At 37.2% G+C, this 25,091-nt stretch overlaps 1 protein-coding gene across 2 annotated transcripts in view; it reads right to left on the bottom strand.

Annotated features, from left to right (window-relative positions):
• Window positions 1–336: 336 nt before the first annotated feature.
• GFPT1 (glutamine--fructose-6-phosphate transaminase 1) overlaps window positions 337–25,091 on the bottom strand; it is a 65,001-nt gene continuing 40,246 nt past the window's right edge. For both annotated transcript variants that reach the window (XM_060412023.1, XM_015094292.3), the window contains 8 exons: window positions 24,210–24,307; window positions 22,184–22,304; window positions 19,589–19,746; window positions 11,376–11,490; window positions 10,047–10,174; window positions 9,305–9,472; window positions 7,747–7,908; window positions 337–6,593 (listed from right to left, as the gene is read on the bottom strand). In XM_060412023.1, the coding sequence (XP_060268006.1) occupies window positions 6,549–6,593; window positions 7,747–7,908; window positions 9,305–9,472; window positions 10,047–10,174; window positions 11,376–11,490; window positions 19,589–19,746; window positions 22,184–22,304; window positions 24,210–24,307 (995 nt within the window). In that variant the 3' untranslated portion in view covers window positions 337–6,548. The remainder of the gene's footprint in view (window positions 6,594–7,746; window positions 7,909–9,304; window positions 9,473–10,046; window positions 10,175–11,375; window positions 11,491–19,588; window positions 19,747–22,183; window positions 22,305–24,209; window positions 24,308–25,091) is intronic.

The raw sequence follows: 25,091 nt of genomic DNA, 5'->3' as shown, positions 1-25,091 counted from the left end.
GGAAATCTCAGGAATTTGCAAATAAATTGATATAAACCTGTTTTTTCTGCCAAGATAACAACTCAAAGTATTTAAATTGTTAATGTTGTGCCAGTAAAGTCAATTCTGCTTTCAGAGACCAGTATATTTTTCTATGTCACTTAAAGCACAAAAAGAGAATCTATACGAATAAGTTTTAAAACTGTTTCTTTCAAAGAAAGAAATGCTTTGAACTTCAGTAACACATGATTCCAAGTTAATAACCAAGAACTTCAGACAGAAAACCTACAAAGATCTCCCACAGTTCCTTGGTTTTTCCACAGCAGCAGTAAAAGTAAATTAAGAATAAAATCAATATTGGATTTACAATTTTATTCAAAGAATGAATACAAAACAGAAAGAGATAAAATTCAAAGCAAACATACTCAATATTTCAGAACAATTCTACACACAAAGCAAATAGGGGAAAAAAAACCCCACCAAAAGCCCCCATAAATCACACTAGCTAGATACATTCAAGTCTAACACAGAAAGAAACTTGAATTTAATGCAATTTTGCTTACCTAGAAACAAAGTTTTTATTGTCTCAGACTATTTTCCATCCCAGTGTGGGGCGTTCTTTGAAGACAAAGTTTTCTAATGAGTCCATCTCACACTGAACTTGCCACAGTAAAACATCCTTGACTGTTGGCCACACTTGTCCTAATGCCAACAACAGTGTCACCTCACGGGGGCTGTTTGCAGAAACAAACTGTAGAGATGCTGACAGATCCAGGCCTTTGAAGCTTGGCTACTGCATGACAATCTAAAATTAACGGAAACCAACCTTTGGGTCTCACAAATTAGGAATACATTAGCTAAGAACACATGATCATTTGCCTTTTAGGTACAATGGATCTAGAACTCTCAATGAGTGTTTACTTATATTACAAGCTTTGGGAATTCTAGCCATTTTCCTTCTAAGACCACATAGTATTTATCTCCATTTCAAAACATACAAAGCTGAGTGACAGAGGCAAAAATTAACCCCTAAAGATCCCCCGGGTGTACAATTGCTGTGAGTTCCACAATATAACTTAACTTGCATTGTTGGAAATAATGCAATACTCACTATACTACAGCAATTAAAAACATATGAAACCATGCCAATTGCTTTCCTCCTAACAGTAAAAGTTTTTTACTTTTTACAAACATATATAAAGGCAGATGGATAAATGAATGGGAAGGAAATAGTTACAATTTTATCCAGAGAGCACTTCTCCAATTGCTTACAAGCTCCACTTTTTATTCCATATTTCAATTACATATCCATGCTCCATATTCAAATATTTTTTGAAATATGGAAAAGGAAATCTGGCTGCATTAACAGCATTCTTTATGAAAAAATACATGTGTGAACTCTGGTGTTTTAGTCAATGAATCATGTTAATACGAAGATCACAAACATGTCTTTTCAACTGTGGGAATAATCTCCTGTATACATACTAACCAAAAAGACAGTAATAAATTTTGTTTGGTCAAATGACCCATAACCTGGCAACTTTTCTTTTATTATTACAAGATTAGTTTTGATCTCTGGGATGCTTGTTAAAGCTAGCTAATAAAGCTTCTACATCATTTTTTGAAAATGAGATAGAACAGTTTAACCATGGATAATGAGAGAAACTTAATGAGAGATAATGAGAGAGACTTCTTTCACTCATCCAAAAAATTAAAGAATTTATTTTCCTTAAATCCACTCCAATGAAAAGTGGCCTCTTAATTTCTAGGGAAATTATTTCTTGGCCTTTAAAAGTACTCAGTAAATACTTACTGATAGTGAACTGAAGAGGATTTAAAGAAAACTTTTCACTAGAAGTAAGGCTAAATTTTATGTAAATAATGTGGCCTGTGGAAAAAATGATTCATGCTGTTGTGGCAGCCCTGAGCTTTGCTGCAGAGCAACACAGAGCAAAAGAGAGATGAGAGATTGGGCTCAATTCTATGCAAAGGCAACACAGCACATCCATTCATTCAAACCACGCTGGGCATAACTCTGTCTCCTGCAAAACACAGCAAGTGCTGTAAGCATTAGGGATAGAGATTTTTAGCTTGCTGTTTACAAAAGGATCCTGTAAAAGGACTCTTTGTTCTGCAATTAATAGACTGCCAGATAGGACAGAAACTTTAGATTTGGAGTATATGCTATTTTACTATTCACCTATCCTAAACACCCTTCTTTTGCAACTATCAACAACTTACAGTTGCCGATCACTGTATACCCTGTAAATGTGCTAGAAACAACAAGTCTAAAAGACTTAAGTATAATATTTACAGAGCATAACATCAGAAAAAGTAGAGCCTTTGTTTTATCTAATGATCCTTTTAAAAGTAATTGGGAAGTTGGAGTGAAGACATGACTTTTGAATATAAATGTAATATTTCTTCTTTTTAAAAGCAACAGTAATGAATAAACTTTTAGCATCAAAAATGTTTACTGACAACTAAACATCGGCTACAATCTTAGTACAATACAATCTTTAACACAACGACAAACATGTATATACTTCAAATATTGGCAAACTGCTTAAAAATGTAATTCGCAGCAAGATTTGGGTAACTTATTCACAGTTCGGAAATACAGTCATTAGACTGAGAAGACATGAGGAAGAAATGACTAAGTGGCTCAGTAAACTAAACATTCATCTTAAAGAACAGAAAATTGAAAAAAAGCCAGGATGATTCTAAAAATTTCCAGCTCAAAAGAAATATAACTTAAACGAATATGAAAAGTTTTATTTAAGCAAAAAAAAAAAAAAAATTTCTACTGCAGAACAGTTTTAAAAGGCTAACAGAATCATTTCTATGTTCATTCTGAAAACTAGTATAGTAAGAAAGGTAATTTGAGATTTCTTAAAAAGTTCTCATGAGCCATTATTTATCATATTTTCCATAACATTGATATCAAGTTATTACAGACTCACAAGTTAATATAGCATAACTTGACAGTTTTTCTAGTTAACTATGATTTTTATTTTAACCATGGATACTATCAGTTCAAAGCTAGTATTATCCATCCTATTGGCTATCATCACAGATCTAAAGAGAGTTAAATTCGTCAAGCTAGAGAAACACTGACATATTAACAATCTTTAAATACTGTGGGAAAAAATGATTTAATTGTTACAATTTTTAACTTGAGGCTCTAACACAAGAAAACAAAGTAATCTGAACTACATTTTCACAGGTAAAACACTACCTGGTATTCTGATATAAAAAATCTATTAAATATGTGGATATAACACTTCTTTTTTCTATCTTTACCATTCCCTTTAATTTCTTTGGCCTTCATAAATTCAATGTGAGCTGTGAATTCTTTCTAAATAAACATTTTCAATGACATTGTTCTCTTTAGAAAAATCACTTAAGCTATAGCGTATAATAATTAACCTCGTCCTTCCCTTTTACTGCTATAGTATACAGCCTAGTTAAAAAGAGACAGACAAAGGAAACTGACCCCAAAGGACTTCTTAAAATATGTTTGCTAAAGTCAACATTTCAGATAGCTTTCCCTCTTTCAAGAGTTACTAGAAATATGTCAAAGGAATATAACCAAGAAGCTAAAGGGGTTCCTTTCCTCTCATCCTCATAATTAACTCCGGTCAAGAGACCTGTATTCAAAAGGTTAAGACAGTATCATCTCAGAAACATCTTTCTAAGAACCTTAAAGAAAATCTTTACTAGCTCTCTAACCAACAGTCTCACCTATATGTCACCTTTGTCAGTTCCCTTTTAGTTGTGATGCTTATTTTCACCTTGTATCTAACAACTGCTGTTCCTTACAGTACTACAGACACATGGATTTACAGCCTGTGATAACAGTTAACTCTGCAAAATGCACTTCACCTCTGAGAAACATGATATACACCAAAACCTGAACCATCATTTAAATGAACAAATTCACTCCCAACATTTAAAAGCTCAGCTCCATTTTTCCACTCTCTCACCCTGCACCTTCCAATGATCTAGTCTCCAGGAGCGGTCAATACACTGGGAGACAAGTGGACTTTAAACAGGACATGTTTTTCAGTTTCTGGCACAGTGACTTTCACATAATATGCTGTTGACAGAGTTATAACAAGCCAAAAACAGTTAACATTAACTTTCCTCCAACTATTTATTCCCATAGCACAGGTGATTTAAAAAGACAGAAAAGTTGACTGATGCCAAAGAAACAATCATTTACTGGGCCATGTGTTAGATGCTAACATGACCCTTGGCCTAAAAAGGATTCATGACCTGGGTAAAGAGTACTAAGTTATACACAAGTGAATTTAAATTTTAAATGTACTATAAGAAAGAATTTCTTATATGAAGGACTCCTTCTGTAGAATATCTTCCTCAAAAAATGATTTTCTTATTACATTGGTTTTATCTGAGCATCCACACTTAAAAGCAGTTTGCCTCATTACAGTATTTTGTGTTCATAATTCATAAAAGCATCTAAAAATCACTATATTAAACAGTATAGGGAGCAAGAAAAAGGGGTAGGGAAGAAAAACGATGTTTGTTTGGAAAATACCACTTCTTTTTTCTTACTACTGGTTTTTGAGATTTGATTTAGAACTTATCCTAGCTTGAAGTGTATCTGTGTGTGTGTCTGAGAGTGAGAGAAAGACACACACACACACATACACACACACACAAAGAGGGAGAGGAAACAGACTGAAACTAATGACTGACTTCACATATCAGTTTCACTTAGAAAGCTAATCTGAACTTCAGAAATGCTACAAATCCATACAAATCATGTGCATAAAAATGCTAAAATAACATAGTTAAGGATGACACTACACACATACTAAAACTAGCAGCCCTACACAAAATAATATTACAAACAATTGAAATAGATAAATGTATACCTGCAGCAGCTATATAATGACATGAATAGTAATCCTATTTTAAAAACAGGTTTGTAGTCTCAATCTAACAGTCTTTCTGAATTACCTCAAAATATGCCAATTCTTTCTCTAACGCTAACACAAGGCAGAATTCTATGCTTCTCATACAACAGCCACCAGAAGTTCAAACACAGAAAACGGAAAAGGCTCAGCTAACTTTATTAGGCTAAATATCTTACCTTCGCAATTTAAAAATGAAAACTTTTGAAGGAAAAGGACTTAACCAAAACATAAACACACTGCCCTGTAATGCCCAAGATGTTGCTAGAAAGCTCCATGAAGAAATTATTATTCACAACTTTTTGGGTGTCAAACTAGTGTTCTACTCTAAATTTTTTAATCTAAGTTGTTAAGTTTCCATTTCTGACACTAGCCAGCTGAAGGCACCTCAATATCACTTTTATACTTATATTTTCTTCATTCCTAAGTATATTTCAAGGGTAAAGCACAGAATATTCAGAAAGAAAAATACCTAAAAAGTAATAATAAAAATTTTATATAATCCTTCACTAATATCAGTGTAAAGCAGATAGCTTTTTCTAATTTTAGCCCATCATATACGTTTAGCCAAATTTTAGTCAAAAGACTTGCAAATCTTCCAAACAACTGCACGGAGTTTCCAAATTGGCATGAAGGTACTAGGGTTTGATTCAACAAAGCAGTAAAGGGAAGTTAAAATTAACTGTAAGGAATTCTCTGGGACAAAACTGAAGAGAATTCTGAACATCAGTATTGATTTGACATATTTGATCGCAACTCTCTGTGGTGATTTCAAAGAACAAGACAGAATGTCCTTCAGCAGTAATTTTTTAAAAGAAACTACAGATACAAGGAAACCAAACCACTTTTAAGAGATTAAAAAAAAAAACAAGAAGTAGGATATCCAACTTATCTGTATCCCATCTTCAAATTTAAAATCGTATTGTCAGCTGTTCAAAGCAGCTCAGATTTAAAGTCTGTGCTATGAAATTGCGTAAGCATTCTCTGTTAAGGGCTGGATAAAACCAATGCACTACTATACTTCTTAGCTTCCTAAGAAACCTTGATCTACAGATAACAGGCAATAAATCTGAGAGACTAAGAAAATAGAAATCCCATGAAGAAGTTTTCAGTTTTTAAGTTTCATAGACTGATTTAAAAACAAAACAATAAATTTCAAAATAATCACGGCATTTTCTCTTTATAACTTAGCAAAACCTTAATGAAATATCCAAGTACACGGTCACTGGCATTAAATATTCCAATTAAACACACTTTCCAATTAAACACACTTTCATTAGCCTGAATGAAATATGAATGTATGCTGAAACAAATGCCAATTATTTTAATAACATACAATCCTTTCAGTTTGAAGTGGAGGGTCCCAAAATCCAACATTCAGCATCCTTTAAAGAAAATGAGAGCTAAATCTGATACTGATACCAACATAGATTCCACTATTCAAACTCCCCCACAAATCAATGGAAAAATATGAGGTAATTTCACAAAAATCACAAATTGAATGGAATAATTATAACTGATATATAAATAAGGATTTACTAAAAAAGGCTTAAAGGGGTGATATCTTAAATCAAGTTTTAAATACAAAAGGTGTCTTGTGTTGCTTAATCGCCCAGTTTCAGATGCTCCTTATTCTACGGTTACAGATTTGGCAAGATTCCGAGGGAAATCAACCTGCAAAATAAAGGAGTAAGATTTGAGAGATGATACTAACCGGGGTGGCGGTTGCTATCCGCAAATTATTTTTGCTTATACAAACATAAAAACAGGAACTGTCCTGGTGGTCCAGGGGCTAAGACTCTGCACTCCCAATGTAGGGGGCCTGGGTTCGATCCCTGCTCGGGGAACTAGATCCTGCAAGCCAACTGAGAGTTCACATGCTGCAACTAAAGATCCCGCATGCCACAACTAAGAGCTGGTACAGCCAAATAAAGAACCAAAGCAACCCCCTAAGACTAGAAAACGGCTTGTTCATTAACCATCTTTACTGGAGACTACAAAGAATTCGATTAGAAATATGGTGATATAATGCGTCTTAAAACGACCCGAAATCAATTCAGAACAAGAATTCCAAAGCAGCCAGTTCAGCACATGGAAAACTCCTGTGGTCCTTTATAAGCTGGTATCCCTCTCCCGGGACACTAGAAATGTGTAAGAGTGGCATGTTTTTGTTTTTCAGCATTCACTGTCTGTGTATTTATTTTTTTATACAAACTACAACAGAAGGGTACATTTTAGTAAATTTTTAGCTGTATATGACTTTGGAATAGATTCTTTAGTTTAACCAAAAGTTGAGCAGAAGGAGCCTTTTTGACTTGAATCTATATTAAAATTTTTTAAATACAGATTAATCCATTTTTCTTCCCTCAGAAAATGTGGAACGGAAAGTACAATTGAACCCTCAAGATTAAAGCTCAGAGGCAGTGATGCAGTCCTCCTAATAGAAAAAGAATAGTGACTGCCACAGAGACTGTTAAGACTAGAATGTTTTGATTGTCACTGTAGTTGTCACAATGAATGAGGGACCAGGAATGCTGAGAGTCCTTCAATGTGTGAGGAAGTCCCAAAGAATTTCCAATAGCTACCCCACTGAGAAACACAGAAAGAAAACAGGTGGAGAGTCCCCAAGGAGGTAATCTCCACTGATGGAGCTAATGTCGAAGATTCTTTCAGGTTCGATGGGTGTGAAAATGTCAGGATGCAACCGACAAAACTGGGCCATGGAACTACAACAGGTGACAGATGTCTGTATGATGGAATTACTAAATTCTATTGCTAAAAACTTGGAAGGAAACTATCTAAATTTCCGCAGTGGTCCGACACTTACATCATAACCTCTCAGGACAGCCAGGTGGAAGGCCAGCAGCTGTAAGGGGATCACGCTGAGAATGCCCTGCAGGCAGTCCACTGAGTGGGGCACCTTGATTGTTCTTTTTGTGTTCTTAATGGTCTCAGTGTCTTCCTTGTCACAGATCACCACGGGCCGTCCCTGGGAAAGAGATCACATGCACGATCACTGGTTAAGCAAAGGCAGGGCTGTAACATGTGAACATGCACGTTTTGCACTGCACAATTCAATGTGGCCTCACTGACTTCAGTTCAGTCGCTCAGTTGTGTCTGACTCTTTGCGACCCCATGGACTGCAGCAGGCCAGGCCTCTCTGTCCATCATCAACTCCCAGAGTTTACTCAGACTCATGTCCATTGAGTCAGTGACACCATCCAACCATCTCATCCTCTGTCGGTCCCCTCTCCTCCCGCCTTCAATCTTTCCCAGCATCAGGGTCTTTTCAAATGAGTCAGTTCTTCACACCAGGTGGCCAAAGTATTGGAGTTTCAGCTTCAACATCAGTCCTTCCAATGAATATTCAGGACAGATTTCCTTTAGATGGACTGGTTGGATCTCCTTGCAGTCCAAGGGACTCTCAAGAGACTTCTCCAAAACCACAGTTCAAAAGCATCAATGCTTTAGCACTGAAGATTTCTTTATATTTCAAATCCATAAATCTATATATTTCAAATCCATAAATGACTACTGCAAAAACCATAGCCTTGACTAGATGGACCTTTGTTGGCAAAGTAATGCCTCTCCTTTTTAATATGCTGTCTAGGTTGGTCATAACTTTTCTTCCAAGGAGCAAGCATCTTTTAATTTCATGGCTGCAGTCACCATCTGCAGTGATTTTGGAACCCCTCAAAAATAGTCCGTCACTGTTTTCCCATCTATCTGCCATGAAGTGATGGGACTGGATGCCATGATCTTAGTTTTCTGAATGTTGAGCTTTAGGCCAACTTTTTCACTCTCCTCTTTCACTTTCATCAAGAGGCTCTTTAGTTCTTCTTCACTTTCTGCCATAAGGGTAGTGTCATCTGCATATCTGAAGTTATTTGACATTTCTCCCGGCAATCTTGATTCCAGCTTATGCTTCATCCAGCCCAGCATTTCTCATGATGTACTCTGCATATAAGTTAAATAAGCAGGGTGACAATGTACAGCCTTGACGTACTCCTTTCCCGATTTGGAACCAGTCTGTTGTTCCATGTCCAGTTCTAACTGTTGCTTCCTGACCTGCATACAGATTTCTCAAGAGGCAGGTCAGGTGGTCTGTATTCCCATCTCTTTAAGAATTTTCCACACTGGTATAGGCTTATTTAAACTCACAATCCCATGTGGTAAGTCTCATGCATAAGTCAAGGAAATTGAAGCTCTGTGGCAGTGGTTCCCAATCTTTTTGGCACCATGGACTAGTTTTGTGGAAGACAATTTTTCCACAGACCTGGGTGGGTGGGGGGAGGGATGGGATGGTTTCAGGATGATTCTCATAATTATGCAACCAAGATCCCTTGCATGTGCAGCCTGTGTCCTCACAGTAACCCCTGACTTACCTGCCTAGCAACCACTTGCTGTAGAGCATTCTGACACTTGGCGTAGGTGTGATCTCTCATGATGATCATGATGACAGGCATCAACTTATCCACCAAAGCCAGAGGGCCATGTTTCAACTCACCAGCAAGGATACCTTCAGAGTGCATGTAAGTGATTTCTTTGATTTTCTAAGAGGAAAGAACTAGATTAGTCTTCAGTCTGTTTTTCAAAAACCCATTCTTAAATAAATATTACACAAGATATCTGCTGTTGGAAATCCCTGTCTTATTTTTCAGACAGTATTAAAGGATCTGTGAAGTACAAATAGAACTAATATGTTTACTGATCATTATTTCTATAATGTCAACAAGTAACTGGGAGTTTTAGAACTCCAAAAGGACTTTTTGAAGATTTTAGACTATCACAAGTGTACTCATGTTTCTTTGTAACAGTTTTCCTAATTGTTTCATATTTCACCTCAAATCTCACACCTAGAGAATATATTGTTTTTTTTATTCACATGTGGACAAAACATTAACCCAAGTTACTTTCTAAACCCAAGTTCTCATGCTGAAGTGTACTTCCTTGATTTTCAATTTCTGAATTAAGTATTCTGTTATACTTTCTCAAGGTAAACAAATCAGAATGCGTAAATATAAAGGCACTTTTGTAAAAGTTCCACCTATTTCATTCAATCTGAAAATATGACTATCTGCCAGGTTTATGAGTCAACAGACTACAACTGGAAATGAGAAGACTTACCAGGGCCCCTTCAAGACAAGTAGCATAATGATAGCCACGGCCCATTATCAAGACTGACTTCTGGTGATAAAGTTCTGTTGCCAGTTTCTGAATTTCATCATCCATGCTCAAAACTTCCTTAATCAAATCTGTTAAGAAGTAATGTTAGCAAAATCTATGAAAAAAGGACAATATACCAAACAATATAATACTAACATATGGTCAGTTCAGTCGTTCAGTCGTGTCCGACTTTGCGACCCCATGAATTGCAGCATGCCAGGCCTCCCTGTCCATCACCAACTCCCAAAGTTCACCCAGACTCACGTCCATCAAGTTGGTGATGCCATCCACCATCTCATCCTCTGTCATCCCCTTCTCCTACTGCCCCCAATCCCTCCCAGCATCAGAGTCTTTTCCAATGACAACTTTTTGCATGAGGTGCCGAAAGTACTGGAGTTTCAGCTTTAGCATCACTCCTTCCAAAGAACACCCAGGTCTGATCTCCTTTAGAATGGACTGGTTGGCTCTCCTTGCAGTCCAAGGGACTCTCAAGAGTCTTCTCCAACACCACAGTTCAAAAGCATCAATTCTTTGGCACTCAGCCTTCTTCACAGTCCAACTCTCACATCCATACATGACCACAGGAAAAACCATAGCCTTGACTAGACGGACCTTTGTTGGCAAAGTAACGTCTCTGCTTTTCAATATGCTATCTAGGTTGGTCATAACTTTTCTTCCAAGGAGTAAGCGTCTTTTAATTTCATAGCTGCAACCACCATCTGCAGTGATTTTGGAGCCCCCAAAAATAAAGTCTGACACTGTTTCCATTGTTTCCCCATCTATTTCCTATGAAGTGATGGGACCAGATGCCATAATCTAAGTTTTCTGAATGTTGACCTTTAAGCCAACATTTTCACTCTCCTCTTTCACTTTCATCAAGAGGCTTTTTAGTTCCTCTTCATGCACTGGAGAAGGAAATGGCAACCCATTCCAGTGTTCTTGCCTGGAGAATCCCAGGGACAGGGGAGCCTGGTGGGGTGCTGTCTATGGGGTCGCACAGAGTCGGACATGACTGAAGCGACTTAGCAGCAGCAGCAGCAGCAGCATATCTGAGGTTATTGATATTTCTCCCAGCAATCTTGATTCTAGCTTGTGCTTCTTCCAGCCCATATGGGTAACAACCGGTAAAACACCAATGTTTCTAATCTTCTGTGCTATCAGTGCGGGGTTTTTAAATGAACAGGTACAAAAAGTAAAGAGATACTACTAACTAGATAGGTACAAGCCATAGCTTCACCCATCCCCCACTCCCTCAGACAATAACTACTGTGTGTCTAAGGGTCTTCATACCGGGCAGCCGCTTCAATCCAAGCATGATCTCTTTGCGTCTCTCCTGCATGGAGATCCTGTCATCACACATCATAAGAGCAAACATCACAAGAGATACAAACTGGCTGGTGTATGCCTGAAAGAGCACAAGAATGCACAGAATTAGCTGCACTGCATTTTAAGAACTTGGAACTTTTAACTTAAAAAAAAAGATGAAAATAAACAAAAAATTTCCACTGAGGTTACCGAATTGTGAATATCTTAAAGACCTGCAATTACACTGCCCAGACCATCTCCATTCCTGTTAGCTGTGCGTGAATATGAGATATGCCTATTTTACCACATTCCTTGCAAAGTGGAGAATTATCCTTTCAACAAACTTTTACCAGACAGCTGGACAATAGACTCTCACTACTACGTCATCATACAGCCCTTGAATTCAAAAAATTGAGATTATTTTTCATGTTTTTCAGTCATTTTGTTTTATCTATTGAAAATTAATTTCATTATTCTTCACTTGCTTTTATTTTTTGACTTGGGTTTGTTTTCTTTTCAGGTGGTCTTGAAAGATCTCTCGTTAAATTTCAAATACATTTTCCCAGTTTAGGTTAAACTTTTACAGTAGTGTTTATTGACACAAAAGCTTTAATTTTTTAACTTTAGGTCATACTTTCTAGCATAAACAGTCCTTCCACCCTAACACTGGTTAAGTATTATTAAATATTCTTAATTCTGTTGGTTCCATTGTCCCTTTCTGCTTTTTCCCCTAGACACTTCCTGTAGCCTAAGTTCTCTGATATACTAGAGCTATGTCACAGAATACAGATCCTGCCTCACATTTTTAGTTTATTTACAAAACAATCATCCCATCCAGAAACATGGTTTCTATCAATTTGTTAGGAATTTAAAAGTCTAGAAAGTTATATGTTGTAACTCCGCCCATGGCAAAGGTCATGAGGAAGGAGGCTTGGCATACGCAAAGGCGTGATCAAGCCTCAGGAAACCCCCTGTTCCCGAGCATCTAACCCCAAAACCAGAGTCTGTTTTATGCTCTCACCTACACCTCTGACTTTACGGGGGCTCTCCCCCATAACCGTTTCTCTCGGAGAAGGAGTAAACGTGCAGCTCCAAGGCAATAAAAATTCCTGGGCGTGACAAGAGTGTTTCAACTTATGGGACTCCTCTGAAGGTTATCTAGCCCACCTGTATAGGTTCGTCCAGCCACATGTGATTGTTTACAGCCTCCCAATCTGAGAGGCACGAGATGTTTTAGACTTACTAAAGGCAAATTCTTTTGGGGAGTTAGAAATTATTAGTATAGTGGGTTGGTTAGGAATTATATTGGTGAAGGGTTTTTCATTTGTTATGTCAATAATTGCTGCTAATTCCCTGCTCTGGGTGGGACAAGGATGTTTCAGGTCAAACCTTCTGCTGACAGACTAGCTTGTGTGACAGGATTATCCATTCTGCTGCCACTACGAACATGATTGTTTACTACCTCTCAACCATAAATAGCACAGAGAGTTTTGGAGTATTTTGAGAGTCTTAATTAGCACAGGGCTTTTTCTTCTTGTTGAGTCAATGATTGCCGCCAGGCCTCCATATCCTTAGGCACCTGGGAATATATTAATCAATGTATTTGGAATATAGAAAAGGAAATATAGTAGTTTTTGATGTTAGCAATACTAGACTTTTTGAGTTAATGGATTTTCTCTTTTGTAATAGATCACTGTGCTTTGTCATAAATCGCTGTGTCCTTGTTATGTAAAAATGTAACTTTATCACTATCTTAAGACTAAACAGATCTTAAGGGGAGCATTGGTGAGAGGATTTTCATTTGTTGGGCTGATGTTTGCTGCTAAATCTCCATGTTCCCTACCCTTATAATGAATATAACTAGCATATAGGAAGAAGTAAGTATTAACCTTTACGCATATAGGAGAAATAAGTATTAACCTTTAAGATTAATCATGTTAACCCTGGGTTAAATAAATTCCTTTCTTGATTGTAACTCACTACACCCTCACCCTATAGGAATGTAACTTTATCTGGAGGGTGGTGCCTGGTTTAAGAAAAGACAACTTCGGAAGAAATAAGTTTTTTTGGTTATCAGAAAGAAAGGATCATAAAATCCCTAAGACCTTTTTATGTGAAGCACCTGATTTTGATAAAGGTCAGGACTGCTGACCCCCCCGTGACTCTGTATTCATCCCTATGTGTAACAAAAGGTATATAAGCAAACCCAAAAATAAAGAAATCGGATCAGTTTCCGGAAAGACTGATTCCCCCATTTCGCTTCCTTCTTGCTCCCGTTTCTCTGGCTGAATTCCCATCTGGATTCAGCCTCCTTTTCTCCACTACACTATCTCCTACTACACTATCCGTTTCTAATCTCTCTCTATATCTGTAATTAAATATGTATTTTTCCAAAGATGCCGACGCCGTCCCCACCTTCGAATTCCCTGGATCCACTGGGGCTGGACTCTGGCAATGTCTGACTTTTGCAACCCTGGTGACTGTAGCCCACACCAAAGCTTCTCTGTCCATGGGATTACCCATGCAAGAATACTGGAGTGGGTTGCCATTTCCTACTCCAGGGGATCTTCCCGACCCAAGGATCAAACTCGCATCTCCTGCACTGGCAGGTGGATTCTTCACCACTGAGCCACAGCAAAGCCCATTAAAAAAAAAAAAAAGTTATATAGTTTTCATCTGTTTGACAAATATTTATGAATATCTTACACATTTCTTGGTAGAGTTATTTTTAAGTATTTTTATAGCTTCCCTGATGACTCAGATGGTAAAGAATCTGCACGCAACGCAGGAGACCCGGGTTTGATCCCTGGGTTGGAAAGAGCCCCTGGAGAAGGAAATGGCAACCCACTCCAGTACTCTTGCCTGGAGAATCCCATGGACAGAGGAACCTAGCAGGCAACAGTCCATGGGGTCACAAAGAGTCAGACATGACTGAGTGACTAACACATAGTTATTAAAAAATAGAATCTCTTCTCCAAACACACACACCCATACATTTCTAAGTAGCCACTGTCAGCTTACAGAAAAAAGATTTCTATATATTTTAAAACTTATTTTTATTGAAGTAATAATGTATCATCTTATATAAGCTACAGGAGTACAAAATAGTGATTCATAATTTTTTAAGATTATACTTGATTTACAGTTATTATAAAATACTGGATATAGTTCCTATATTATGCTTTGTAGCATATTTTACACATAATAGCTTGCACCTTTTCATCCTCTACCCCTATATTGCTCCTCTCCTCTTCCCTGTTCCCACTAGTAACTACTAGATCTCTAAATCTGTCACTCTGCTTCATTTTTTTTATACTCACTAGTTTGCTGTATTTTTTAGATTCCACATATAGGTGACACAATATAGTATTTATCTTTTATTTATTTCATTTAGCATAATATCCTCCAAGTCCACTCATGTTACTGCAAATGGCAAAATTTCATTCGTTTTTAATGGTTGAGAAGTATCCCACTGTGTGTGTAGGTGTATGTGTGTATACGTGTGTGTGTACAGGTGAATGGATAAAAAAGAAGTGATTTATATACATATCTGTTTTATCCATTCATCTGTTGATGGACACTTACGTTGCTTTCATAAGTTGGCAACTGTAAATAATGCTGTTATGAACACTGGGGTGCATGTATTTTTTGAATTAGTATTTTCTATTTTCTTTGGATATACACTCAGAAGAGAAATTGCTGGATCATCTGATAATTGTTTTCAATTTTTTGAAGATTCTCCATACTGTTTTCCACAGTGGCTGTATCAATTTACATTCCTACCAACAATGCATGAGGATTCTCTTTTCTCTATATCCTCATCAACATTGGTTATTTGTGCTCTTTTTGATGATAGCCATTCTGATAAGTGTGAGCTGATTATCACACTGTAGTTTTCATTTGCATTTTCCTGTATGGATGTGAGGGTTGGACTGTGAAGAAAGCTGAGCGCCGAAGAATTGATGCTTTTGAACTGTGGTGTTGGAGAAGACTCTTGAGAGTCCCTTGGACTGCAAGGAGATCCAACCAGTCCATTCTGAAGGAGATCAGCCTGGGATTTCTTTGGAAGGATTGATGCTAAAGCTGAAACTCCTGTACTTTGGCCACCTCATGCAAAGAGGTGACTCACTGGAAAAGACTCTGAAGCTGGGAGGGATTGGGGGCAGGAGGAGAAGGGGACGACAGAGGATGAGATGGCTGATAGCATCACTGACTTGATGGACGTGAGTCTGAGTGAACTCCGGGAGTTGGTGATGGACAGGGAGGCCTGGCGTGCTGCGATTCATGGGGTCGCAAAGAGTCGGACACGACTGAGCAACTGAACTGAACTGAACGGAATGATTAGGGGTGCTGAACATCTTTTAGTGCATTTGTTGACCACTACATGTACTCTTTGGAGAAAGGTCTATTCAGGTGTTTGGCCAATTTTTTCATCAGGTATTTTTTTATGCTGAGTTGTATGAGCTGTTTATATATATAATTTTTGATATTAGTCCTTCATTGGTCATATCATTTGCAAATATTTTTCCCATTAAGCAGGTTGTCTTTTTGTTTTGCTGATGGTTTCCTTTGCTGTGCAAAAGCTTTTAAGTATAATTAGGTCCCATTTATTTACTTTTGCTTTTGTTTCTATTATTTTAGAAGAAGGATACAAAAAAGTTACTGCAATATAAGTCAAAGAGTGTTCTAACTAGGTTTGCATCTAGAAATTTTATGATTTCTGGTCTCACATTTAACTCTTTCTTTAATCCACTTTTAGTTTAGTTTTGTATATGGTGTTAGAGAACATTCTAACTCCATTCTTTTGCATGTAACTGTCTTGTTTCCCCAGAACCACTTATTGAAGAGACTGACTTTATTGTATATTCTTGCTTCCTTTGTCATAGATTAATTGAACTTAAGTGCATGGGTTTATTTCTGGGCTCGCTATTCCATTCCATTGATCTAAGCATCTGTTTTTGTACCAGTACCATATTGTTTTGATTACTATAGCTTTGTAGCATAGTTTGATGTCAGGGAGCATGATTCCTCCAGCTCTTTTCTTAAGACTGTTTCTTCTATTCAAGGTCTTTCATGTTTTTACACAAATTTTTAAATTACTTGCTCTAGTTCTGTGAAAAATAGCATTGGTATTTTGAAATGCACTGCATTCAATCTGTAGATTGCCTTGGGCAGTTGTTCATTTTAGCAATATTAATTCTTCTAATCCAAGAACACAATGTATTTCCATCCACTTGCGTAATCTTCAATTTTTTTCATCACTGTGTTATAGTTTTCAGAGTACAGGTCTTTTCCCCTCCTAAGGTGCATTTATTTCTAGGCATCTTATTCTTTCTGAAACAATGGTAAATGGGATTATTTCCTTAATTTCTTTTCCTGATAGCTCATAGTTAGTGTTTGGAAATGCAACAGATTTCTGTGTATTAGTTTTGTACTCTGCAACTTTGCTAAATTCACTGATGAGCTCTAGCGGTTTTCTAGTGATATCCTTAGGATATTCTATGTATAGTATTATGTCATCTGCAAACAGTGACAGTCTTACTTCTTTCCAATTTACAGTCCTTTTATTTCTTTTTCTGGTTTGATTGCTATGACTAGGGCTTCAATACTGTGATGAATAAAAATGGTAATAGTGGGCATCTTTGTCTCTTCCTGATCTTAGAGGAAATGCCTTCAGTTTTGCACCACTGAGTATGCTGTTATCTATGGGTTTCTCACATATGATCTTTATTATGTTGAGGTGGAGAAGGAAATGGCAACCCACTCCAGTGTTCTTGCCTGGAGAATCCCAGGGACGGCAGAGCCTGGTGGGCTGCCGTCTATGGGGTCGCATAGAGTCGGACATGACTGAAGCAACTTAGCAGCAGCAGCAGAGTCTGTCTATGCCCACTTTCCAGAGAGCATTTTCATAAATGGATACTGAATTTCATCAAAAGCTTTTTTTTGCATCCACTGAGATGATCATATGGTTTTTATTCTTCAATTTGTTAATGTGGTGTATCACACTGATTGACTTGTAGATACTGAAAAATCCTTGCCTCCTTGGGGTAAATCCAAACTGATCCTGGTGTATGATTCTTTTAAAGTATTATTGAATTTGCTTAGCTAGTATCTTGTTGAAGATTTTTTTGTCTATGTTCTTCAGTGATAATTGGCCTGCAGCTTTTAGTGAATCTAAGAAAAGTTAAACTAAGACTAAACTGTCATAATACTATATTTTCAGGGAGTCATTTTTTTTTTAAAGAAATTGAAGTATATACTATAAAGAAATGCTTATTTTCCTATACAAGGTTCAACTACTGGGGGAAACTGGGTGAAAAGTATCTGGACTTCTCTATTATCTTTGCAACTTCCTATAAATCTATAGTTATTTCAAAACAAAAAGATTTTAGAAAATGACTTGCCAAAAAAAAAAAAAAAAAACTACTGACATTAAAAAAAAAACATGAATAAATCTTAAAGCCTCACATTTAATGCAAGAAGCCAGATACAAAAGACATGTATTATTACAATCTCATTTTTAAGAAATTTCTAGAAAATTAAATATGAAATAATATAGCAAGAGAAAGTAATACTTGCCTGAAGCTGAGGCTGAGGGGTAGAAGTGGAAAATAAGCACAAAGGAACTTTTTCAAGTAATTAAGTCTTTTAAAATTAGGCTATGGTGATAAACAGCCAAATTTACTAAAAGTATAACTTAAAATTTGTGAATACTATGATATGAAAATTATGCCTCAGTAAAGCTGTAGAAAAAAAGTTGACAGCAGAATCTAAGTGATGGGTATAGAGGTGTTAAGTGTAAAATTCTTTAAATTCTGCTAATAAGTTTGAAAATTATAATAAAATACTGAGGAAAATTATCTTTTCATGAATGACAGAATTAGAAATCCAAAAAAAATCTATTTCTCCTGGCAGTTCATAGTCAACAAAGGTTCAACAAAAAGATAAATCAACAGCCCCTGTTCACTGCTATGATCCCACATCCCAAACATGCCATGCTGAAGCCCTTGCTTCAAATGTGTTTGAATGAAGGGTCTGGGATTCTAACCCCCTGATCAAAAGCTGTCTGTCTGGACACTTTCCAAGAATCCACAAACTGCTGCTGAGGGAGGCTGTTTATTCATTCAGGCACAGAACAGAAACCCAAGAACAAATATCTTACATGTTTTAATTACCATATGGAGAAAATTCAGGCTTCAGTTTTCTGTAAACTATAGTGTTAGTAATATCAAAGTAACCAAGAAACAAAAACCTCACTTGGAGTTTTTACTTGAAAATTTTAACTTTTCCACAAAAAAACTCTCCATGGGGTTCTTTAAATGAAAAAAAGAATCCAAATGTTATTTGTATATGTTAACATCTTTAACATACTACACACATCATTAACATAAATCCACCAATACTTAAGCATCTGATTCAACAATCAGCAATAAATATTAGATTTAGGCAGAACAACAGATAAGAAACTGAAATTTTGAAATCACAAAGAATAATACACGTGTGGAGAACATTTCCTGCATTTATACAACTTCTTAAGATTCCTATTTTTATTACTAGTACTAAATTTATGCACATCCTAATTTCAAAGAACAAAGTAGTCTCCCTAGGCCTCAACAAAAATAAAGGTGCTTTTAAATCTCCACAAATGTATGGTATATTTAAAGAAAAAACAGATAGTGTTATATAATATTCTTTTTTTAGTATCACCAAGTTTTATACTAAAAGTGTATTTCTCTTTACAAACCTTCAAAGGTAGTGTGCATAGTTTGGCACATTTATTAGGACAGTATAAATACGTAAATAAATATGTCAAAAATTATTAAAATTAAATTGGATGTTTCTGTTATTTTCTAATTCCCTACTATACTCAAAGAAGAAGCTGTTATACTTACCACAGATCCTACCCCGCCAGGGCAGGAGTAATATAAATGCTGAATGGAGAGAGCCAGCAGAGACTCAGGCAAAATGAACTTACATTATATACCTTTGTCCCTTTTAAGCTCTTAAGATGAGCATGAGGAAGGGAGATTGACAAGTGTTTTTACCTACTTTTGACCCTTAAGTGTCAGGATAATTACAATGACTAGTTAACTATTTGAACTGTACAAGTGCTAAGAAATGAAATAGAAGATAGAGATTAGTTTATTTCACCAACACTATGATTAAATTATCATATGAGAATTAAGTCAAGAACTTACTTTTGTGCTGGCCACACCAATCTCAGGCCCAGCATTGATATGAACTCCACAGTCTGTCTCTCTCGATATGGAACTGCCGACAGTGTTTGTGATCCCCACAGTTAAAGCTCCTCTCTCCTTACAATACCGAAGTCCCATCAAGGTATCTGCTGTCTCTCCTGGATAAAAAAGAAGAAAATACTAACAGACAGAGCAGTGAACATTTGCTCTTCCACAGATGCAAAAACAGAAAACTGACGACTCTTTCAACGATATCATTTGCTTTATTATTTTTTAACTGAAGTATAGTTGATTTACAATATTTCAGGCATACACCAAAGTGATTCAGTTCTATATATGTTTTTCAGATTTTTGTCCATTATGGGTTATTATAAGATATTGATATTGAATATAGCTCCCTGTGCTTGGTTATCTATTTTATATATAGTAGTATATATCTGTTAACCCCAATTCCCTCCCCTGCCTTCCCCATCTGTTTTAAATAAAACACGTACTTAAAAGGATAAAATTATAAAGCTTTTAATAACAGGATCCTACTTCTTAGGATCTCCTTTTTTTCTTTGTCTTTAAAACTTCAGCTCTTTTGAGTGTAAAATGTGTTGCCTTTATTAACTCATTAAGAATTCTATAATATAAAAATAAATCTATATTTGTCAAGTTACCAGCAAATAACTGGAATGCAAATAGCAAGAAGAGATAAGAAAGCCTTCCTCAGCGATCAATGCAAAGAAATAGAGGAAAACAATAGAATGGGAAAGACTAGAGCTCTCGTCAAGAAAATTAGAGATACCAAGGGAACATTTCATGCAAAGATGGGCTCGATAAAGGACAGAAATGGTATGGACCTAACAGAAGTAGAAGATATTAAGAAGAGGTGGCAAGAATACACAGAAGAACTGTACAAAAAAGATCTTCACGACCAAGATAATGACGATGGTGTGATCACTCATCTAGAGCCAGACATCCCAGAATGTGAAGTTAAGTGGGCTTTAGAAAGCATCACTACGAACAAAGCTAGTGGAGGTGATAGAATTCCAGTTGAGCTATTTCGAATCCTGAAAGATGATGCTGTGAAAGTGCTGCACTCAATATGCCAGCAAATTTGGAAAACTCAGCAGTGGCCACAGGACTGGAAAAGGTCAGTTTTCATTCCAAGCCCAAAGAAAGGCAATGCAAAAGAATGCTCAAACTACCACACAATTGCACTCATCTCACATGCTAGTAAAGTAATGCTCAAAATTCTCCAAGCCAGGCTTCAGCAATACGTGAACTGTGAATTTCCAGATGTTCAAGCTGGTTTTAGAAAAGGCAGAGAAACCAGAGATCAAATTTCCAACATCCGCTGGATCATCGAAAAAGCAAGAGAGTTCCAGAAAAACATCTACTTCTGCTTTATTGACTATGCCAAAGCCTTTGAGTGTGTGGATCACAATAAACTGTGGAAGATTCTGAGAGAGATGGGAATACCAGACCACCTGACCTGCATCTTGAGAAATCTGTATGCAGGTCAGGAAGCAACAGTTAGAACTGGACATGGAACAACAGACTGGTTCCAAATAGGAAAAGGAGTACGTCAAGGCTGTGTATTGTCACCCTGCTTATTTAACTTATATGCAGAGTACATCATGAGAAACGCTGGGCTGGAAGAAGCACAAGTTGGAATCAAGATTGCTGGGAGAAATATCAAAAACCTCAGATATGCAGATGACACCACCCTTATGGCAGAAAGTGAAGGAACTAAAAAGCCTCTTGATGAAAGTGAAAGCAGAGAGTGAAAAAGCTGGCTTAAAGCTCAACATTCAGAAGACTAAGATCATGGCATCTTCATGAGAAGATGAAGATGCCATCATTTCACGGGAAATAGATGGGGAAACAATGGAAACAGTGTCAGACTTTATTTTGGGGGGCTCCAAAATCACTGCAGATGGTGAATGCAGCCACGAAATTAAAAGACGCTTACTCTTTGGAAGGAAAGTTATGACCAACCTAGACAGCATATTCAAAAGCAGAGACATTACTTTGCCAACAAAGGTCCGTCTAGTCAAGGCATTGGTTTTTCCAGTAGTCATGTATGGATGTGAGAGTTGGACTGTGAAGAAAGCTGAGTGCGGAAGAACTGATGCTTTTGAACTGTGGTGTTGGAGAAGACTCTTGAGAGTCCCTTGGACTGCAAGGAGATCCAACCAGCCCATTCTAAAGGAGATCGGCCCTGGGATTTCTTTGGAAGGAATGATGCTAAAGCTGAAAAACTCTAGTACTTAGGCCACCTCATGCAGAGTTGACTCTTTGGAAAAGACTCTCATGCTGGGAGGGATTGGGGGCAGGAGGAGAAGGGGATGACAGAGGATGAGATGGCTGGATGGCAACACTGACTCGATGGACGTGAGTCTGGGTGAACTCCGAGAGTTGGTGATGGACAGGGAGGCCTGGCGTGCTGTGATTCATGGGGCTGCAAAGAGTGGGACACGACTGAGCGACTGAACTGAATTGACTCACCAGCAAATACTAGTTTATCTTTAAGTATCAGTTTTGCAGATATATGCTGTAGTTGTTAGAAAGAACGACTTTCCTTTTAAGTCTTTAAAATTAGCATACCTGACTGACTAATGAAAAAGCAAACATCATCTCGAAAAACTGGGGTGTTTCTATCCAGGAAGTCACTGGCAAGCTCCACCATAACAGGCAACTCAGTCAGCTCTTCCAGAACTTGACGTGTCTGCAGAGAAAACAGATGCCTTGGTCAGACAACTGTACTTCAAATACTCTTTTTCACTGGAACACCTTAGACTCAACGTATAGTTTTCACTTTTTCTGATTATAAAAATGATATGTAAGCAATGTTACAAAATACAAACAACACAGATTAAAGCATTTAAAAAAAAATGAAATCCCACCACCCAGGAGATAAGCACTGTTAACATTTCAGCACAAGTCTCTTTAGACAATATAAAGGTGTTCTTATAAGCAAATACACCCACACATATAAAATGTTTTGAGTAGTGGAAAAAGCACTGTTCTGAGTTAGCTTGCATATTAACTCTACCTTCCCATTTCTAAGTTTTAAATGACAATTCATATAATACCAGATCAGTAAGAGATTTCAAATGAGACAACAGATGCAGAAGTACCAAATGAAAAATTAAACACTTCAAAATACTATGTATTCATTAAGAATGTGTTTTCCCAAAAAGAGTCAATACACTTCAGAAATCTTATTTAAGAATGGTCATTATTTTCAAACTCTGCAGTATGGAGGGTAGAGTAGGGGGGGATAACTAAATGGGATTAATTCAATGACACTTTTGTATCCTAAAGCACACTGGAATTACTTTTTTTTTTGTGGGGGGGAGGGGGCTGCAGTGGTGCAGCATGTGGGATCTTCATGCTCTGACCAGGGATCAAACTTGTGCCCCCTGCAGTGGAAGCCTAGAGTAATAACCAATGAACTAGCAAGGAAGTCCCGCCACACGAGATTTTTAATATTTGTTAATATTGTAGTCTCCAAAAAAACCAAACAAATCAAAAGAAGACCCTACATCTTTTCAAATCAGAGAATTCTAACACAGCATATATATAATTTATGCCCACAATACAGGCTTAGCATTAGATGAAACATTTAATTTTTAATTTCTGAATAGAGGGTTCATTCAATAACAGATCTAAGCCACCACTAAATTAACCAATCCCTTAACTCACACTAATGTCTTTAGTTCATTCTTTTTATTTCTAATGCTCAAAACAATTACTTTCTTACAACTCTTCCCTTCAAAACTGCACAGATTTTCCTTTTTAGGACCACGTAATTTGGGGAAAGTGGGGAAGGAGGGAGAAGAGGGTGCTTTATAGAAGAGCAAAGCCTGAGAGGCAAGGGTTGGGTTTTACTCACTCCTCAAATGAATTGTTCCCACAACTGTAGATAAGTAATATTTATGCCCCAGCAAATTAAAAAATTACTGTCATGAACTTTGGAAATCAATCCTAAAACAGAACTGAGTGTGTAAAGGTTTTCTGTACTTATAGAAATTGATATCAACAGCACATAACCTGTCTCTTTACAGTGTAACTACATGTGGATCTGATTTATTGGACTGAAAGACTGTTAAAAGTCCTATACTTCCATACTGACAGCCAACACACATCTCTGATACAGAATTTCAGCTTCCAAAATCAACAATCAAGTCTATCAAAAAAGAAGATGTCCTTTCTCTGCAGAAATGTGCTTACTAGGCAAAATCCTATTAAGGTTCACTTGCCCCATCCCCCTGTCTGAGGTAAGTGAACAATGACACACAAAACCCAGGAACTGCTCTAATGGAAGCAGGCATGCGGTGTGAACCACAAGGCCAGGAGGGCACAAGAACTTGCCACTCTTTGCCTTTTGTTAAGTCAGTTGCAGGCGGTCCACCTGTATATCTAAGCAGATGATCTATTGATAAGTAATTCCAAGTAGCTATTAAAATTCCTTTCCTCAACCTTCTTGATTTTTGTCATCAAAACATGATGTTTTAAGAATAAAAACAAAAAAATAGTTTTACATGCTATGTTACTGGAGGTACTATTTGTCTGTAGGTATTTTCTAATAACCAAAATAACACAACTCAAATTTTAAGAAGCCACTTACTGCTACACCAGCATGGTAACTTGTTCCACAAGCAATAAGAATCAAACGCCGACACCTCTGGATCTCCTTAATGTGATCCTTCAAACCGCCCAAATTCACTGAAAAGAAAGTTTGTGCATATAATTATTTAGGAAAGAACCATATGAAACAGGTAATCACTTTTCAGGAGTGTCCACTACCTCTCTGGGAAAACAACACTGCTGTTTTAAAGCATTCATATTTCTCTTAGGAAACACAGTTCTCTCTAGTTTTGAAAGTAAAGTAAGTCAGAACCTAACTGATCACCCCAAACTTGTAATAAACCTTCCTCACTCCACAAACATGCCTACACAACTACAGTTATTTACCACAACCTACCCTGATTGGTCATTTTTACATTCCTCTCTTCAGATTAGAAGTTCTCTTAAAGGCAAAATGGTAAGAACACTAGATCAGTAGATATCGGTGCCTGGAGATATGGAAAGGGCTGACTAAAAGGGCCATGGGGAAATTTTTAGGAAGGATCTGTGCTAACTCTTGACTGTTGTACAGGTTGTTTAGGACTATGACCACGTTGTAAGAGGTTGTGAAAACCCACTGAATAATACATTAAGAACAGTCAAGTTTTATTATACCTAATTATCTCTAAGTCTGCCTGGAAAAAAAATTATCTTATGTTCATTTCTACTAGGTGCCCAGAACAGTGCTCTGAACACAATATACACCACGCTCCCCTCAGTCTTTCGCATCTCAGTAAATGCCAACCACTCACCTAACGTCGGGGTCATCCTTGGGTGCTCCACAACCACTGCACAAGCAAGTCCTGAGAGCCCTGTCTTCAAACTGCCCCTCTAATGTCATCACCCGAGTTCAACATCTCTACCCTGGACCACATTCTCCAAC

Source organism: Ovis aries, chromosome 3 (assembly GCF_016772045.2).
Source record: "Ovis aries strain OAR_USU_Benz2616 breed Rambouillet chromosome 3, ARS-UI_Ramb_v3.0, whole genome shotgun sequence".
In the NCBI taxonomy this organism is placed as follows: Eukaryota; Metazoa; Chordata; class Mammalia; order Artiodactyla; family Bovidae; genus Ovis; species Ovis aries.
Note: the sequence above shows the minus strand (reverse complement) of the source record. Positions and strands in the feature narration are given on the sequence as shown.